This window comes from Paramisgurnus dabryanus, chromosome 13 (assembly GCF_030506205.2).
Source record: "Paramisgurnus dabryanus chromosome 13, PD_genome_1.1, whole genome shotgun sequence".
Taxonomy (NCBI): Eukaryota; Metazoa; Chordata; class Actinopteri; order Cypriniformes; family Cobitidae; genus Paramisgurnus; species Paramisgurnus dabryanus.
In genome coordinates, this window is record NC_133349.1 from 19,274,936 (window position 1) to 19,295,240 (window position 20,305).

The 20,305-nt window shown below is 38.1% G+C and overlaps 1 protein-coding gene across 6 annotated transcripts in view; it reads left to right on the top strand.

Annotated features, from left to right (window-relative positions):
* Positions 1–2,165: 2,165 nt before the first annotated feature.
* The window catches only part of atp8b2 (ATPase phospholipid transporting 8B2), a 36,678-nt gene continuing 18,538 nt past the window's right edge, over positions 2,166–20,305 (top strand). The window contains exons 1-11 of one of the 6 annotated variants that reach the window (XM_073811609.1): positions 2,166–2,363; positions 3,472–3,573; positions 9,556–9,623; positions 16,322–16,401; positions 16,521–16,634; positions 17,240–17,338; positions 17,497–17,558; positions 17,788–17,860; positions 18,125–18,195; positions 18,384–18,463; positions 19,715–19,873. In XM_073811609.1, the coding sequence (XP_073667710.1) occupies positions 9,599–9,623; positions 16,322–16,401; positions 16,521–16,634; positions 17,240–17,338; positions 17,497–17,558; positions 17,788–17,860; positions 18,125–18,195; positions 18,384–18,463; positions 19,715–19,873 (763 nt within the window). In that variant the 5' untranslated portion in view covers positions 2,166–2,363; positions 3,472–3,573; positions 9,556–9,598. Of the gene's footprint in view, positions 2,364–3,471; positions 3,574–9,555; positions 9,624–10,831; positions 11,316–16,321; positions 16,402–16,520; positions 16,635–17,239; positions 17,339–17,496; positions 17,559–17,787; positions 17,861–18,124; positions 18,196–18,383; positions 18,464–19,714; positions 19,874–20,305 lie in introns of those variants that run through there. The other 5 variants (XM_073811610.1, XM_065261057.2, XM_065261058.2 and 2 more) reach the window with 5 other exon arrangements.

The following is a 20,305-nucleotide window of genomic DNA, read 5'->3' on the forward strand; positions in this document are numbered from 1 at the left end:
GCACAAAGCTCCCGTTCCACCACATCCCAAAGATGCTCTATTGGGTTGAGATCTGGTTACTGTGGGGGCCATTTTAGTACAGTGAACTCATAGTCATGTTCAAGAAACCAATTTGAAATTATTTGACCTTTGTGACATTGTGCATTATCCAGCTGGAAGTTGCCATCAGAGATTGGGCACATGGTGGTCATAATGGGATGGACGTGGTCAGAAAAAAATGCTCAGGTAGGCCGTGGCATTTAAACGATGCCCAATTGGCACTACGGGGCCTAAAGTGTGCCAAGAAAACATCTCCCTGTTTTTCCCTTTTCACACCATTATTTGTAAACCCTAAAAAGGGTTGTGCATGAAAATCCCAGTAACTGAGCAGATTGTGAAATACTCAGACCGTAGTGACGGGTCGTTTGCGAATGAGCCGCTCTAAGAGCTGATTCTTTGTAGCGAACGAGCAGAGCCGAATCTTCAGACGCAGGCAGGGGTGGCACCGTAAGAGCCGGCTCTTCTAAGGGAGCCGAGCCAGAAGAGTCGAATCTATAAAAAGAGCCGGACTGCCATCACTAAAACGTAGAGCCGGAGCTTGAGCCGAAAGAGCCGAATCTATGGAAAGAGCCGGACAGCCCATCACTATCAGACCGGCCCGTCTGGCACCAATAACCATACCACGCTCAAAATGGCTTATATCACCTTTTTTCCATTCTGACATTCAGTTTGGAGTTCAGGAGATTTTATTGACCAGGACAACACCCCTAAATGCATTGAAGGAACTGCCATGTGATTGGTTGATTAGATAATTGCATTGAGAAGTTGAACAGGTGTCCCTAATAATCCTTCAGGTGAGTGCATGTCACCATGGGGAAAATAAGATCACTACTTCAGTTTCATTGTGACTTTAATATGTTTGTATTTGTTTGGTTTTATAAATTTATGCAATTAGTTGCATTACTCAAACCTAGTCAATTGCAGTAACCTGCAGGTGTTACTGTAAAGTTTGTAAAGTTATACAGCTGTATCCTGTGTGCACTTGACACATGGAATGTCCATGCTTTTGCCCAGACGATAATGAAACTAGAGACAGATATTACTTACAATCATACATTGAGTATGTCACGCTGAGGATGATGACACAGAAGACGAATTTACAAAATGCCATATAACTTTAATAAAACTCAGGAACATAACATGAACGTGCACACAATACACAATAACCAAACAAAGACTGCAACTCAGGAGGGAAATATACACAGGGCTACAGGTGGAGACAGTCAGGGTAATGGGGTGATGATTACACAAAGATGAAAACATTATACACCATGAAGACTAAACACATGACAATGACAATCCTTACAGAGTACACTGTTTAATGTAACCATAAAAATAAAAAACAGTATTTAAACACTAAAATCCATTCTTTATTTTTCTGAGGTCTGAGGAAACTTTAAAACTGGCTCAACTTTATTTATTATAAATAAATAAACATGGAAATAAACATTTGAGAGTATTTAAAGGTAAATAAATACATATAGGCAATTAAATAAATAAATGTAAAAATACTGTAAAATATGAATACTCCTTAAACAATAAATCTCCTGTAAAGCACATTGGTGGAGTATTACAATAGCAGAATAAAAGGTCACAGGTTCATACCCAGGAAAAACACATGCTGATCCAAAAAATGTATACATTGTAATTATGCATTGCTGCTAGTCACTTAAAAAAGCATCTGCCAAATGCATAAATGAAATAAATAACATATACATAACAAAATGAATTCAATACTAAAGTTAATTTAAAAAAAAATGTTTTTGCCTAATCAAGTCACTTAATCCTTTATTTATTTTCATATTATTCAATTTTTAAAATCCTTTCAGGTTTGTTCCTCCATATTGTTCAGACATGCTGAACTGATAAAAAAATATATCCTTGTCTATGACCAGCAGAGGGCGCAAACGACAAACCAAAACAATGAGCACATGGTAAGGAACAAGTCAGGAAGCGCTACATTGTGAACAAAGTTACATTTTACTATATTAAACCAAAAAACACAATTAATAATAAAGTTTAGTTAAAACACGAGCACCACTTGTACGTTGAGCAAGAAAGACAAAAGCATGAAGCACAGACAAACACCGCCCCCGCCCCCCACCTCCCTCATCCTATTACGAGTATCTGCTGACCTACAGTGCCGTGTTCGATGCATTTCACCTTTACAAGGATGCTTTGACGATGAAGGAACCGACATATCAGATACAGCATGTTGTTGCCTATAAACCCGACTGGATAATACCTGTAAAGATGGAAGAAGCCCTCACAGATCACAAAGAAATGTCGGAAATCCTCAGTGTATATAGCAGGACCTAATAAAGGTAACAGCAAGATTTGACGTCAGTTCAGTGAGGCTTTACATGCTTTGTTTACATGCTGTCCATATTGATATTCATATAAATGTAACGGTACTCTAGATGTATTTTATCTTGGTTATTTATGGGTCAATATTACAACTTGTTTAAAATCCTACTTTAACACTTTAGAGATCTAGTTCAGCAAGGACAGATTTGTTGGTAGTAAATGGTCTGATTAGGTCTAAGCAGTTGCTTATTAAATGTTTTGACACTACTTCAATGTAAAGTTTTTCTAAGAACTACAGGTTTTTCATATACAAACTGTACATTTCTTTCTGCTTCTCAATATATGGGTTTTAAAGTATATGCAAGTCACTTTTACTTAATTGAGCCAAGGGTTTAAGCAAGTTCTTGAAATTCCTGTAAGAGTAAAAATCTGACTGGCAGCCAAGTAATGTGCTTTAATGTGCTTAGAGAATCAGCTATGTAATAATTTCCTAGGGAGAAAAACAACATAAGTGAATATGCTGTATATATGAGAGAGAGAGAGAGAGAGAGAGAGAGAGAGAGAGAGAGAGAGAGAGAGAGAGAGAGACAGAGAGAGAGCAGTTGCTCTTCATTTCCTATAGTCAGTAATATCATTATTGTGGTTCTAGCCTCATGTTATTTATTGTTTGACGGTCTTGGCCTTTAGAGTTGTGAGCATGAAATGACGTTATAGATAAAAAACCAAATGTATGATTGCACCTGATAATTTATTGTAAGCTTAATACTGTATTTCCTTCAGGTTTTTGTTCATAACTTTCTCATTCATTGGCCACAAACACATGTCCCTGGCATTGCTAGCACCATACACCAGTAGTACAGTCAGTGCTCACATGTGTGTACGTGCATTCAGCCATTGAAAGAAAGTCAATTTCTGTATATATGTACTGTATGTATACAGTGTGTTGCTGCATGATGCCTTTGGCCCGATGTATGGTACTAGACTCTTATCATGGCTGACATGCATGTATGTCAGTTTGTCAGGCTTTTTCTGTGTTTGCAAAGACAGAAATATTGCATTTCATCTAGGGTATCCTTCAGTAATGTCTGTGTTTCTTATATCTGATATCTCTGTGCATATTTAAAGCTATCATCTTCAGCAATATTCTGAGGGCCACTATGAGACAGAAGAATGTATCTCCAAATCACGCTTGGTCATTAAGAAAAGAATCAAGTCAGTATTAGAAAGGTATTACTGGGTGATTCTCACGAAAACTTGGTTGTAAAAATGTCAAGCATGAAAATGTAAAAATTGCTTAAATTTACTTTTTTTTCCACCAGACATTAGAAACAAAGTCTGAAGTATATGGGAACATTAATTTAAAAACGTTTACTTATCATTTAACACTTTTTGTAACATAATTTCAAAAGTAAGTCCTAAAAAATCTCATTACCGCAACAGTCAGAAAACATCAACACTGTTAGAAAAGCTAATATAATTTCACATTTTTAAAAATGGATTATTAATAGTCATGCACAGTAAATTGAAATTCTGAAATAATATTTATTTTAAATTTAACGTTTTTTTTATTTTGTTTTATTTAGCTCATATACCGCAACACCTTCCACAATTTGCAACTATTTTTTTTTTATATTTCGAAGAAACCTGACACATTTTCAAAATGACATGACAAACCTGAAAGAACATAATTTGGAGATTCTGCACATGCGTTTAAAATCAAAGTATTATGCTTCTATTAATGAAATTAACATTTAATAAGTATCTGTTGCGGTAATGATACATAGGTTTCGGAAATGAGGTTAATTATTTCGGTAATGAGAATACGTATACTAGCCTGAGATTTTGTTAAAAACAAATTTTAAAGTTAAAAGTCTGATAATATTTACAGCATCATGCGTTCAAGTTCAAAACTGTTTTATTGTGTAGTCTTTGAAAAAAATATTAAAGAAAAAACATGAGAACAGGAAGGCTTATATTAATATTCCTTTGTGTCATATTTAAGTCCCCATTTATGCATTTAACATACTGAAATAAGATGGTCTTGATGACATATGCTGCCTACAAATGCCAGCTCTGAAGGCTGCAGCCATCGGATTGAGAAATGACCAGCTAATGTCAGCTGGATATCACAAAACATTTGTGTAAATAAGATGAAAAATATTTCCTTGCTGGATATGATTTGGTCTTCTGACCTTTTACCATTCTGTATCTGTTTCGATTAGAGAGAGAGAGAGAGAGAGAGAGAGAGAGAGAGAGAGAGAGAGAGAGAGAGAGGCTGTATCCGAAAGTTTAGACAGCTGACTTGTTCCCTCGCTGCCTTATGAGACAATGACTTTGGCTGCATAATGGCAGCTCCGAGAAATGCTTTAGGACAGACTTCATAGGCAGCAAAATTGAATTCAGGTTGAAATGTAAGCAGCCCTCTCTGTGTTCCGGGATGTTGCAAATCTGCTTGTGGTGCGGAGGTCTGATTGACCCACCCAATTCACACAAGCTCTGTGTGCTCTGCTTGGGGCTTCTCCACCCAAAGGCGGCAATTGTTGGCTCAGGGTGTCCCTTATTGTGAGGATCTCCCGATGAAGGTGCTCAGGACCCGGCTCAACATTGCCCTTGGAGGTTTCTTACTGCAGTGTCCCACTGCCGGCAAAGAGCCGCTGGTGGTCGTCCTCCCCTCGCTCAACCGGTTCAGTTTGTTGCCGAGTGCTTGTGTCCTGAACCGGGAGCCGCCAGGTCTGTTTCCTTTGGGTTTCCGGCGGAGGAAGATGAGATGTCTCTGACAGCGTTGGATGGAGACTGGGACCAGGCTCCACGTGGTGCATCAGACACACAGCCATCCTTCTACAAGGAACTGGTGCGCATTCTCTTCAAAGCCGTGCAGGACTTGGAGATTGAGTGGAGCACCCCACAAGAACCCCAGAGAAGCAAGCTTGACTTTTGTTTTCTTCACTCAGGCCGCCCCGCTGATGCTCGGAGGAAAGTCACCAAAGCGTGGGCTACCTCTCCCCCATTTTTTTTCTTAGGTAGGCTACCTGTGTATTCCCCCCATCAAGGACGCTGTGGCTGCTCACCTCTGCCCCTTGTCCACTTCCTTGGATGGTGTGGCACAGCTTTGAGGGTAGTGAAGCCTCATGACAGCACACCTGTCCGAAAAAGCATACCCGCGCCAAGAGAGGCTCTGTCTGCATTGCACACTATGGCGGTCCTACAGATCTTTTAGGCGCAGGTGCTTAAGGCTCTGGATGAGGGCAGCACGGATCTAAATACCTTCAGGGATCTGAGAATGGTTACGGATTTCACGCTAAGGGCCACGAAGACCACTCATGGTGGCCATCCACAGTCACGCCTGTTTCTCCATCCGGCCTGTTTGGTGACACGGTGGGCACAATCACGGAGCATTTCTCGGAAGCGGTGAAGAGCTCTAAGGCTATGAGCCACTTCCTACCTCACCACCCTGTGTCTCATGGACCAGAACCGGTGGTGCATCACAAGAGTCCCTGGCACAAATCCTCCAGTATATGATGCAAGAAACTGGGTCCTGGGGGACTGCCGTCCGTAACGAAGCCGCTCAAAAACAGAGCATTTTTCTCCTCAGTTGGTTTTGTGTTGCTCGCCCCAGGGCCCGTCCTCACATAAGCGTCTACAACACGCCCTCCCCCACTCTCGAACACGACCCACATGCTGCGAAGACAGCAGAGGCGGAAAGGGTTAACGCACAGTCCTAATGAATTGCGCAGCAACCCGCTTTCTGTCACAGCGCCGGGCGCTTTTAGGCCATCCTCTCTGGTGTCTGTGACTCACGCACTGCGCAGAAAGGAGGTGCCGCCTTTAGTCTCCCTTTGTCCCTCGCCCCCAGGCAGCAATCTGACGCTGCAGACAGCGCGCGTTGTGCGGTCGCAGGTAGCTGAGATGCTGGCACGCATGGGATCCAACTTTGTGGATCTTGTGATCCAACTGATGTTGCAGCGCCTAGATGCGTGGCGTGCCATCGCTAGGTTGTTTTTGATACCTGAAAGTGGAAAGAAAGCATAACATTAAATTAGCATGTCTCACAACATGGGAGAAAAAAATTAATGTACACATCATCATATAGTATAGACTTGTTGCGTTGTGTGTTTGTCATGTACATTTCCTAACACTGTAGTGTGTTTTTTGCTAATTACACCTGCTAGTAACATCTCCAAACCTAACCTCTCTCTCTCCCCTTCCTTCTGTACTCCTCTAGCCATTCTGGGTTGCTGTTAAGTTTCTCCCTGAACTTTGTCAACCTGGCCTTTGCTAAAGCTTTTTTCTCACTTGCTGACTGTCTACAATGAAGCATCATAAAGCAAAATATCAACAGTTATTACATTTTAAATTTATATTAAATTCATAAGAGATATTTAAATGTAATAAACTTGCTTAAATTCTCATTTCCGAAACAGAAGTTCTCTTTACCGCAACTGCTATTAAATGGTTGCGGTATATGAGAATGGTGTTGCAGAGGATGAGGTACCCCAGTATGTTTTGCTAAAAATAGAGAAGCCACGTAGGCTTTGCTAATTTTTTATTCAGTGCATATAATTAGACTTTAATAAAGAACATTTTCATAAAAAATTGTAAATCAAACAATTTTCGAAATGTAGAAAACTACCTGTTTCGGTAATGATAATCAAAATGTCGTGTAAGCATTCTGACAAGAGAATATTTCAAATTTAACTGGAAAGATATAAAGAGATGATCTTACCTGGTAGCCATCTTGAAGTAACTGGTCCATCTGCTTGGTCACTCAAAATCAAACTTTATTAAAATTCTGTATGTGTGCTTAAACTGTTCTCAAAAAGTGTTGCGGAGGATGAGAACATCAGGCATGGACACATCAATTTCCTAATTTTTCTTCATTATTATTATACATGAATATTCAGTAAATTATTTTCTGTCATCTAAAGTAGTCTAGCAAAACATCCATTTATTTTTTTTCTAAATATTTTTGTTTTAATATGTTTAAATTACAGCATAACGCATGTTCAAACACAGCCGGACGCATTGCGGTAATGAGAATTTCAGCAGAAAATGAGATAAAATTGACAAATTATAAATTCTTATGTTGAAATCACACATTGTGCAAGGTAGAACACAGTATTGTGTTAATTCTGATGCTTTTTAATATTACTATATTACACATTTTATAGCTAAAATCATTAGTGCCGTGGTGCTTCAATGGTTTCGTGAGAATCACCCTACTAATTTAAATAGGATTTGAAAGAAAGTCATTGATTTTGTAAGCCAGTGTTACCTCCTGTTTCTCTTCTGATCTAATTATGAGATTAAGAGTTTGATTTCACTCATTGATTTCTCTTTGATTTCAATCTTTGACATGACCTTACTCAATCAATATTAAAGATATCATCAAGGTTGTTTTAGAATGTTCTTGTAGGATAATTTTATGTAGAAAACAGTCATTCGCTAAAAATTATTTTAACTGTGTTTTCACAAACTGCATCACAAATATAAAACTTACTAAAGTGTATTCTATTATCTATTTTTATGTATTTGTTGCAGGGGTGCGCGGGGTTAGTTGTAACATGGACTGTTTACATTGTTGGACAAGGTTGAGCGTTTTGTTTTTCCGTTACTGATGAATGAATTTTTGGTGGCATGCAAGTACATTTTTTCATCATATGTTTTTTTTTTCGGTTTCTAAGTTGGGTGTGTAAGATAGCAAATCCAATGCTATGTCATATTAATCAGTGTCTTGTTGACTAAAACATAGCATCGTTTTGAAATATGTCTGCAGCTCTTGGCAACTTTTTTGGAGGGCTTGAAAATATTTTGACCCAGCGGGGTTAATTGTAACGCTGTGTTACAACTAACCCCTCAGCACTTACGATATGAAAACCGCTAACGTTAGCGCAAATCTTGCCGTTGTTTTAAATCGGCTACACACAAATGATTGCTGGCTGCCAACAAAATAAATGTGCCTGCCTGTCTTATCAAAAATTGTGTGTCAAAATTTATTTTTGTTCATATCTTTAATATTGATTGAATAAGGTCCCGTCAAAGATTGAAATCATAATGAAATTAATGGCTAAAAATCAGTATTTGATGCGTATTATCTCAGAATTTGATTTTGAAACTGTAATATGGTTATTACAGACTGGGTCACATATAAAAAAAGTTTTGTCATAATTGTGCTGCTTTTTCTCACATATTTAGACATTTGTATCCATTTATAATTGAACTATTGTTAGAAAAGGGCTGGATGAATAAATACAGTGTGGATACATGTCTTTTATAGACAGATATATAAACAATATCCACTTTAAGTATATAGACAAAATAGTATTGAAATATTTGCCTGCAAACTTAATTTTTAGCAAGTGTTACAACTAACCCCCTGCCTGTTACAATTAACCCCACCTATGGGGTAAGTTTTAACGTTAGCACTCTGTCAGTTTTGGTGTAATTGTCCAAGAATGGTAAGTACAAGAAACAAAGTTCAAATCACAAACAGAGATGTGTGTGTTACTTGTGTAAAAATATAATTAATCAAACTCAAATATTTTTTTAATGATTGAGAAAGTGTTAGGTTGTGCCCTGCTCTCCCCTACTGATTAGAATTGCAATAGTAACTGCAATTTTATAAAATAGTTTAAATCTAAGCAATTGAACTCCGCTGGTGTGTGTGCCCCTCTATTTATTGTACCTCAGACATAGAGGATAAAAGTAGACAGTGTGTGGCGTCTTCAGAAAGAGATTTATTGGTAACCAGGCACACAGACATCTATTTGTTGCTCACCAGACCTAACCAGACCACATCTATCACTTAAACCTAAGGGTATAGTCCTAATAATTACTTCTCTGCTTTCAGCTTGCCCTATAAATAATGGGCAAATGTAAGCACCTCAGTTGTCTTATCTCAGTTGTTTAGCAAACTATCTGTTGTCATTAGATTAGCATATTTCATGAGTCACAAACACATGATGCAGGGATATTGTAAAACTCACCAGCATACAACATACAATAAATTCTTTCCATGTTTCAAGCATCAAGTTTACGGCAGCGAGTTCATTACCAATGGCTTAGTTTTAGCTGACTGTCGTTGTTAAGGATTAAATGTCATTGAATTTCCTGAGTGAGCGTAAACTGTTGGTATGTGTCCCCTGTTTTACCCTTGAGATTCTGTTGACAGTGTTACTCTCTCACCATGTGTGTTTTCACATGTGGTTGTAGATTTTCCCATGGGACGGAGCGGCAGAGATTCAGAGGTGTGGAAATGTTCAGAAAGAGACCTCCTCCAGGTAAACTATTAGTTATTCTCCCTAAACAGAAACACACATTTTATTGACATGCCCTTAGAATTTTTTTATTAATCTAATATAAAGGTGTAATGTGTATTTTTAGCGGCAGTAACGATGAGATTTCAAAACCCAAATCTGAACAAACATGCATGAGACAACATAGGGATGAACTGCGCTCTGTACAGTAGTTTGTCAGTTTAGAGCTATTGTACAAACCCGCTGTCTATGTAGATAAAACGGCTTATTCTAAGCTAATAAAAATATACATTTCATTATGTAAGGGTTTTATACACCGCAGATAATATATTTGTGTATATTATATTGCATTTGTGTCAAGAAAACCTTCTTAAATGCCCCTTTAATAACATCAGAACGTTTCTTTCACCCATAATATGCATCAGCATCAGCAAAACAGATGCATAATCTGTTGTGCTTGTGTAATCATCGGCCTCATTGATTTTCCCAAATATTTCATGCTTGAAATGAAATGAATGCATAAGGTTATTGTTCTAACAATACACCTACCCTACATGACCTTCAAAACAGTTACATGTTTTATGTGGACTCGTTCTACAGCCATTATGAGACTTTATCGTGATCTGCCAGACCTGATTTATTTATAACTTATTTTGATATATTAAGTTACATGTGGCAGAGTGTTGTTATCATTTATAAATCTGTTTCATACAGATGTTTGCATGTTCAATGAAGTTAAAAATCAACTGCTGCACCTGCACGTGAGTTTGTTTATGCTAGAGCACAGTGTTTAGCAGTCAGTAGGTTTCTTCAGACACGAGATTCCCTCCCTCCTCTCCACACATTCTGAGAGAGGGAGACATGACACGTGCACAGACATCCGACTAGTCCACATGTCGTCCGCAGTGCAAAACCTTTCTTGCCCCTCCTTATGACTTTTCTACAAAAACGTCATGAGACTGCATATCTGTCTGGAGCCTTTTGATCTCTCAATCTTATTACTTTTATGGATATTTCATCTCTAATGGAGCCGGCATGTTCTGGTTTCTGGTGTCTCCTACACCTTTCACAGTTCTGCAGTGTAAGTTGCCCTGGCAACCTCATCATCTGATTTCTATTGGACATGTCCTTAGCCAATACAAAGCCTTTCTGGTTATGTCATATAAAAACAACAGCGTACATCCAGTGGCGCCGCTCGGATGTTGTTAGTATAACGTTAATACTTTAATATGTCGCCAACCAGTCCTCACAAATATCAATGCGATTTTTGGCTCATATGTCAGTTAGCCTTCGATAATATAGAAGTTTAATAGACAAATGGCTGAGATACAACAAGAATGCGGATAGACACGAAAGGAACAACGTAGGTTGCTCTAGGTAGATGTGGACTCGGGGAAATTTGTATTTTTAAAATACGCGAGAGAGTCCAGATGTGTTAGATACTGTAGGACTACCTCACCTGAAGTGACCTCAACGAAGCAGCGGGAAATGAAATTGGAGAGGCATTAAGTGCACACACTCGTGTCTGCAGCTGCCGCGCGCATTTCCCCATCGCTGCGCGCGTCCCGACGGCTGTGCGCGCGGACCCCTGTAAACACCGGTGGGACAAAATGACTATCCCGAAAGACATCCCGGAGAAGTGGTTCCCAGTCATTCTTCCTCTTAAACGGAAAAAAGAGGAATTATCCAGCTCAACAAAAATAAGAAACACCGCAGGTATTTTACTTTAGCGATATTTATACAATTTGTTACAACAAATTTGCTTGTGTCTATGATATCTAAGTGTAATTATAAAGTAGCCTACTGTATGACGCAAGACATCAGTAGTGAATGAGAGGTCATTTAAACAGCTGCAATGAATTATATAAATTGTAATGTAATATATAAATAAATTCGTCAATATAGGCCTGTAAACAAATAGGTTTTCCATCGGCTTTCAATCCTTTATCCTTTCATGTAAATAAAGATTTTATGGTCTTCATAAATGTGTTTTCTCATTCATTATTTCACACTCATGGTTGTTTCACAAAAGTCACTGAGTGCTGTGTAAATGTGTGCGTGCCTGTGTGCGCGCGCGCGCGTGCATGGTTCTCTCCTGTTTTAATGACCTTGTGATGATAATGATGATGATGATGGCAATCTTCGTCACCCTTTCCCCAGTCAAAATGTTTCACTCATTGATCATACAAAACTTAGTTGGCATACTAAATCATATATCCTGTGGTTTTATATAAAGACAACTAATACTTTAGGAGGTTTTGTTGTTGATGTTATGGAAATGAATGCAATATTTTTGAATATAAAGGTCACAGAATGTATCATCCCATATGATGGTCCTCATTATATAGATTTTCGTCCTGTAGGTCTTCTTAGCTGTTTATTTAACCATGTGTTACATGAGGACTCTTTTATCACCAGGGTGAATCCCTTATCAGCGTGAGGTCAGATTGCTTTATAATTGGCCCTCTCTAAATGTCATTTTTATGTAACAAACACAGCCTGTATTATATTCACACATTCTGTTTTGTTTCAGCACAATAGGTTTTAGTTTTTTAGCGTTTTCATTAAGGAAATTACTTTAATGAATGTTTTTGTAACATGTATTAGTGAAAGTAAGTTGCTGGATGGTGATTTTTAGCTTTTTTGGTTTGTAAGCTGAACTTTAGATTATTGGAGCCATTCACTTCACACTTTAGGGCATCTTTAAGTTTTGTTTCTCACTTTGTCATCACTGCAGTCTTCAGTTTGACTTCATGTGTTCATTTTAAAGTCTGGGGGATTTCTCTGTGGTCTCCTTATACAGTATCTATAGGCATTTCAGTTTAGTGTTTAGAGTCACCCAAGGCCTTTTTGTGATTTGCCTGTACAAAATGACTTGAAATGAAAATGAGATTTCCCAGCTGTCTGTCTGTCTGGTTTATTTATGTCTCACTTTCCTCATAACAAGATATCTACAGTGCATGTTATATCATATATCCTCTTGTTTTCAACCATTAGAAGGTAAGCTTACTCTGAAAATGTCCAGGATGACTCATCAATGATGGATACACTGTGTACAAGATATCAGTGTCGTTTTAAATATAGAAAAATCCCACAAAACCTTTCTCTCGTAGCTGTACTTTTGTCAGCTTTCAAAAAATATACAGTAGTAAAAGCTGACAATCAGTGCACTGGGTGTGAAGAATTATGCTATCATAAACCAATGCTTGAAGTTTATGGGCATTTTGTTCCCATATAACTCCTATTCTGTACTACTTTTCACTGATTTATTATATATTTTATATATTTCATTGCTTGTCGTGGACGTGAGATTTTTTGGAATACTTATACGGTCTGTTGTCTTGAAAGGGTAATCAAGGCCAATGCATTTGGTCAGTACAGAAGAGTAGAGAGTTGAGAGATGGATGGCATCTTGTGCTAGTACACAGAGCCGAGTGAGGCGGTTGGATGTACCGCATGAAAGCACAAGCAAAAAGAAGAAAGAATTGAAGAGTAGAAGCAGATTGAATGAAAAGATAAAGGCTGGCATATAAATGCTGCAGAGTAAGTAAGATGCCAGATAAAGGTCATACTGTATGAAGGGCGAAGTTTTTTTATTTGTCAAACAAATGCTTTATGATTGCTCAGCACATAGCTAGTGTGTTTTGTAAGTCTGCATGTTCCTGCTTCAGCATGCAAATGCCTAGTATTATAAATGAAGACATTAGTGAGGATTTGACCTCTGTTACGGATGGAGCTTGTGTGCAATATTTGGCTCCTGCAGTACCACTGCTGTGTGTGCAAAACGGATGAAGCACTGTAGCAATTAGCTCACCCACTAAGAGGCTAATTTGAGCCTTTGACTTGTCACTTTCAGACATTAACTGAGACTAATAGTTTTAATGATGGAAACAACAGGTACATCAATGGTGCCCCAGTGCTTTCTGACACTGTGGATAAATATACTGTCATTAAACATGAACGAAAGACTGCCTTTGGCAAAAATTGATTCTGTTCATTTACATCACAAGTAGTTGAAGTTAGTGTTAACTTGAGTAGAATCAATATTCTGTCAAATTTTCAGACCTCATGGGTCACTAAACAACATCTGTCAATAACAATGAACCTACTCACGACTTTAAAGTGTCTCCATGTGCCACTAGCTGACATAAGATATAATCTGCACTGCAACCATCCATTGCCAGTCTGTTTAAAAATGTCAGTAGTGCTGAATCACAGCAGTAACTGCTTGACAGATTTTCTGTTTTTAAAGACGTCACATAAGCTGTGTTTCGCCCACTGCGGCTGTCCTTTGGAGTATTGGTAAGGGTGCAGTGTTAAAAAGTGCTTAATGGCCCGTTTTGCTGAGGTGCTCTGGGTTGGAACCAGAGCATCGGACAGGCAGAGCCATTATGTCATCAACAGCCAATAAGCAGGTGATGCTGTCCCGGATGCTGGCAACAACCGTGTGGTTTCCATCAGGATTGATGACAGCAGGAAAGAGTACAGAAGACAGCCTGGGGAAAAGAGGAGAGAACAAAGTGACCTTGAGGGAGAGAAAAGAAAGGAAAGATAATTAGTATATTAATGGGGTCAGACCCCTCAAGGTTATTTTCATTGTAAATGATGCTGCATCTCCTCACATTCCCTTAAACAAGTAGGTGTATATTATTAGAAACATCCTTTGTTTGTGCATTCATCTGTGCATTGGCAATGTTAGACAGTGACGATTAAAAGCAACATTGTGAATTCAGGTCCAAAAATAGCAATATAAACCAATATAGGTCAACCACTGATCTGAATATTAGGGGGCGTGTTCTTATTGTCTCTATAGTAGGCGATTTGTCTTGTCATAGGAAGTACTGTGAAACATAACTGAAGGTGTTTTTTTTTTCTGCAGTGCAATACAATGTCTCTGTATTTGTGTGTTGCAGTCTATGTGTGTAACCAGCAGTATGTGCGAACCAGTGTCTCTGGCCAGTATAGAGGAAAACACAAGGCAACTAAGCAGTATTTTCACAGGAAACCACAGAGATGAGAGTTTTAGTCACAGAGGACAGGACAGAGCAGGTGTGAGCGCTTAGTGCAGAAGGAAACGGGCCACAGGCTGAAGGCTATGTATGTTTGCGTGCAGGGCTTTGACCTTTAATGATGCATTTACAGTAAATGGTGCATGACAATCATCAGACTTCTCTATCTCTCTTCCTCTCTCTCTATGTCTCTCACTCTTTCTCTCTCTGAGGTTTTTGTAATGAATGGTAAGGTTGGTTTTTTTGGTCTGAATGTCCGTGCAAATTATATTAAGACAATAGTCTCTCTCTCACCCTGACAGATTTTGTTGTTGTATTGTATTGAACGTTATAGATTGGATATGTACAGTATGTGCATACATGTGTTTGTTATTGTACTTGAAGTGAAGTAGGTTTCTTTGTTTTTATCTTTCTCTTGTGCAGTGAGTAATCATTTCAGTCTTTTGATTTTTTTTTAGATGATTCTCATGAATATACATGTAATCAGCGAAATCACATGCAAGCAAGGAAACCTCAGTCTTTATATCTGTCTGCATGAGCTGCAGATACGCACACGTGACCATGTGTTTATCAGTGTGAAGAGGCCTAAGGTTATGTAGTAGTCTAGATGCAGGAGAGATGGCAGATAAGAGTTAGAGTCTCTAGAGACCAGTTTAGATTTATAACTGAATAGAGATAAGTGTCTTTAACTAAGATGCAGTGTGTCAGTCACCCATAAATTATATGGTCTGATGAAACCCACACATGCACACACAGCATTCTGCTTCACAGAGTAACCGACCATTACCCAGCAGAAATGAATGGTGCAGAAAGTGAATCCAACAGAGCAATTTTTCATGTTAACAGCTTTGTAAAATAGAAAATGGTGATTTTTTTTTCGAGTTTTTGTTTTGCTCTTTTGTTTTTTCTGTTTAGATGGAACAAGCTTTTTGTGAGCTTTAGAAACTCTTGTCATTGTAAGTTTCGCTCTTGGCAGAAGTGAAAACAACAGGTTGTCTGTCAGCTTGTGCTGTTTGAAACATTGATATCAGCCACATCTTTCATCTTCTTAGGTGTTATATGCTTAAGCAGTTACAGCCACCTGCTGATCATGTAGTTTCTCATAGATAACTGCTGATTTTTTTGCTGACAGTTTGTGTGAACGTCTATGTATTTGTGACCCACCCACCGATCTTATAGTTAACATTTCTATATTTGTCATTTCCGTTGGTGTCATTTCCTATTACATTACAAATTTACATTCAAACTTAGGTCCCTTGTGAGAACTTGGACCTGAATACAACACAAATGTGATAGCCACATGCATCACGACATAATGTGTGGTTCGGTTTCTTTATTTTTTTATGTTTTGAATTCTGACTTTTATCATTTGCGATATGTGAAGTGAAGAAGTGGAAGTTTTGCCAGAAAAGCTTGCATGCACTTAGAGGGTTTTGCAGCGAAAGACACTCATGTGTTAAATGCCAATTAAATGAATAAAGTGGCATTTGTGAAAATAATGCATTTCAATTACTGACCATAAAAAACATTTCATTGCCATTTAAGTGAAAGTACTAAACCTAAACACAAGAAATCTAATTTACAAGAAAATGCACTTAGAGGATTTTGCATCTGAACTCTTCCATGTGTTTCCTGGCAAAAACCTGTGACTAGTTGAAAATCTATTTCTTTCATTGACAAAAAAATTATGTCTTTCTGTTGGTTACATGTCAGTGTGTTTTGGTTGTGTGACAGAGGAGGAAAGGAGAGTCCGAGCCAACGACAGAGAGTACAATGAAAAGTTTCAGTACGCTGTAAGTGACACAAACACAACCCGTATTTTCATCTATCTGCCCTAATCTTGTTTTCCCTCATCAATAAACCCTGGTGTCATTGCCCACTATCATCTTCTGCCCCACCTCTCTTCCAACAGAGCAACTGCATCATGACCTCGAAGTACAATGTCATCACCTTTCTACCTGTCAACCTCTTTGAGCAGTTCCAGGAAGTTGCCAACACCTACTTCCTGTTTCTCCTCATACTGCAGGTAAAGACTATGACTGTGTGCTTATGTCAATTTTTGTTTTATAGACATCAGCACGTGAAGCATTACAAAGAGCGTAGTCATAACTGTGTGTAATCGTGATTAAATCACCATTCATAACAGGAACTACGGTGATGTCATCTCAAAATAAAGACTTACACATAAAAATGAAGTTGAAACCTCAAAAAAAGATAAAAAAAGATAGGAAAATTGGAAAATCTGCCATTGTATTCTCTGTATGCATCCATTATAGCAGTAGTTCTCAAACTGGGGTCCGCAAGATGGTTCCGGGGGGGGGGGGGGGCAGTTTTATGAGATTTTATAAAATACATTCATCTTTTATAATTTCTGTGTAATTAAACCTCAGAAAAATAAGGCTACTGACCTACAGCAATATGTTGTAAATGTTTTGTTACATTTAAATGTCAAGTTTTATGTCAAAACATTTTCTTTGGGGGGGGAGGTCACAGAGCAATGGACCACACATAAAGGGGACCGCATGCCGAAAAGTTTGAGAACCACTGTATGATAGGATTTCTTGAAAATGTCCCTTTATGTTTAAAAAATTGCTATAGAAATGGCTAAATGTGTGTTTATTTGTGTCTTAGTTGATTCCACAGATCTCCTCATTATCCTGGTTCACCACCATTGTGCCTTTAGTGCTGGTGCTGAGCATCACTGCAGTCAAAGATGCCACGGATGACTATGTGAGTTTCACATGCACATTTTGTAACTTACTGTAAATCCCAAAACCCCCTCCACGCACACATTTCAAATACATTTATAACGACCACCCAACACGCCGCAAGTACCACATGAATCAACAGTCACACGCTCACTTTACTTACATTTCTCTGCATTACAGTTTCGTCACAAAAGTGACAACCAGGTGAATAACCGTCAGTCTCAGGTCCTCATCGGTGGCATGTGAGTCCTTTATTAGTACCATATGCTTCCTTAAATTTGCTTTTGCTTTATATTGACAATAAAACATCTGCTGTGAAAGGGTTGTAACACTGAATTACAATTTTAAATATATATATTTTTTTCTGTTTTCTAAGGAGTCTTAATAATTTGCTCTTTTTAATCGATAAAGCACAAAATGCCTCACAAAGCACTTATGAGTCTTTATTATACTTTTTTTTATCGTTTTCAGTCTTCAGAAAGAGAAATGGATGAATGTCAGAGTCGGTGACATCATCAAGTTAGAGAACAATCAGTTTGTGGCGGTGAGTTTTTCTCCCTGATGCTTCATGACATCACTGAACACTCTGCCCCCAATTCAAAGGGCTTTAAATAAAACAAACTCTTAATGCAATAAATTCTAGACATGTCTGCATCAGCTCTGCACTCCCAGACACTTGACACTATCAGTAATTTATGACCATGTATGCTTACGTAATAATGTCTGATGGATTTACACCTAAATACTGAAACCAATGTTGCTATAAAGCCCTGTGTAATTGATCTGCCACTTTCTGTATGTGTTACAGGCTGATCTTCTCCTGCTGTCCAGCAGTGAACCTCACAGCCTGTGTTACATTGAGACTGCAGAGCTAGATGGGTACATTAGAGACTTTGGTTACTTATTTATGTAGACAGGAGTTTTTGCTCCTGTAAGCTATATTTAAACAATTTGAGACTCGAAGCTGTAAATTTATTTTCCAATCGCAAACTTTGTGTTAGCTGGCATAGGTTTGTTTGTACTGTACAGTAGCTTTGTTTGTTCACTTCTTTGTTTCTCTTCCTTAGCGAATCAAACATGAAGGTGCGTCAGTCTCTGTCTGTTACCTCAGAGCTGGGAGATCCTAATAACCTGGCCCAGTTTGACGGTACGAATCTGTGTGTGCCAGTATTAATAAGTGAGGGAGAGATTAGCAAACAATTCTATGTTAAGAAATTTAAGCGTAAGGTAGTAGATTGAGACAAGTGTGGATAAAAGTGTATGTGGTGGACAGTTTCTCAGCAGCGGCTGCCACACAAACACACACTCCTACAGCATCGAACCTGTGTCAGCACAGACCACCTACGCTTCCTGTTTTTAACACCAACAAAAAAAATCCTAATCACACAAAATGTACAGAAGCCGGATTGTGGCACGGTCGATCATAATCGAGTGCACACAGTTTGTGAACCGTAATCTCACTAACTTTGGGAAATCAGTACACACATAATTCATGGCATTAAATACAACGTCTCGGTTACTTATGGCAGTGGTTCTCAAACTTTTTCAGCTTGCGGCCCCCCTTGTGTACAGTGCATTCCTTCGCGCCCTCCCTAAACAAAATTTATGACAAAACAGTTCTAAAATATAACATTTTAATTACACAAAACATATTAAATTATACAAAGTAGGCTTATTTCTGGTTTAATAACACAGAAATTAACGATAAATTAAAGTATTTTATAAAATGCCCACCTGGCACCAACCTCTCGCGGCCTCCAGTTTGAGAACCACTGACTTATGTAACCCTCGATGTGACGTCGTAGTGACCGACTGTAGGGGAACCCCAGATACATGTGTTTGTTAATTAAATATTTTTGTTAATTTTATGATGCTTTTAGCTACCAACAAGAGTGTAAGGCTCTCTGCTTTATTTAACACTTGTACCACTTTGCAAAAAATATGGGCTCAGTAACACATTATATAAAATTGTACTAACTTCAATATTTTATTATTTGTGGCATCTTTGTTTTAAGTTTCAAGTTTTATTTGTCATATCATGTGTACATTTGTCATTGATAAAATGTACATTGAAATGCTTTGTGTGAGGCTCAGGCAGTCTACATCAGTGTTTAACATAATACTAATATAAAGAACGAGAAAAACTATTTTAAGAATAAGACAGAAGTAAAAAAAAACAATAAAATAATAATGAGAATATAATAATATGTAGTATTTACAATAAAAGAAAAAGTACAGTACAATAAAATATACAGTAGTAAAGAATGAAAAAGTAAGGTGCTATATTATGGAATATATACATTGTCTTGAAAGTGCAGGTGCTTAAGTTGTGAACTTTAACAGGTTCACAAGCACAATAGTATCTGTTCTCTGCGTCTCACGCTGTGTGTATTTGCAGGAGAGGTGGTGTGTGAGCCCCCCAACAACAAGCTAGACCGTTTCTGTGGTACTCTGTATTGGAAAGACTGTAAATATGCCCTCAGCAACCAGAACATGCTGCTGCGCGGCTGCGTACTGCGCAACACCGAGAGCTGTTATGGCCTTGTTATATTCGCAGGTATGTGTGTTTTAAGTTAACTCAGGTTTGGCCAAATTTTGTAAAGTGTCATTATGAGTAAAATGAAACAAGGCAAAACCTAAAGGATCTTTTAAATCCGTCCTATCATATGGGCTGATAAGTGGGTTAAATCATGTCTTGCTTTCAATCTGACTACTGTATAGCAATAGATTTCACTACCATAATGAAGTAATGAGAGTATATGAGATATATATTTTTCTAGTATAGTAAAACAAATCTCTTTGTGTGCACCTACTTGACCATATTTTTGGACAAATTTGTACTCAAAAGTGAGGGGAACCTGACAAAACCTGATTTTGGGAAGCTATGAAAATATAAACAAACATATAGACATATTTATAAATGTAGAATGTTTTCTGTTAGAATCTGGATTAGGTTTACGCTATATTTATAGTTTATTAGTGTATTAAA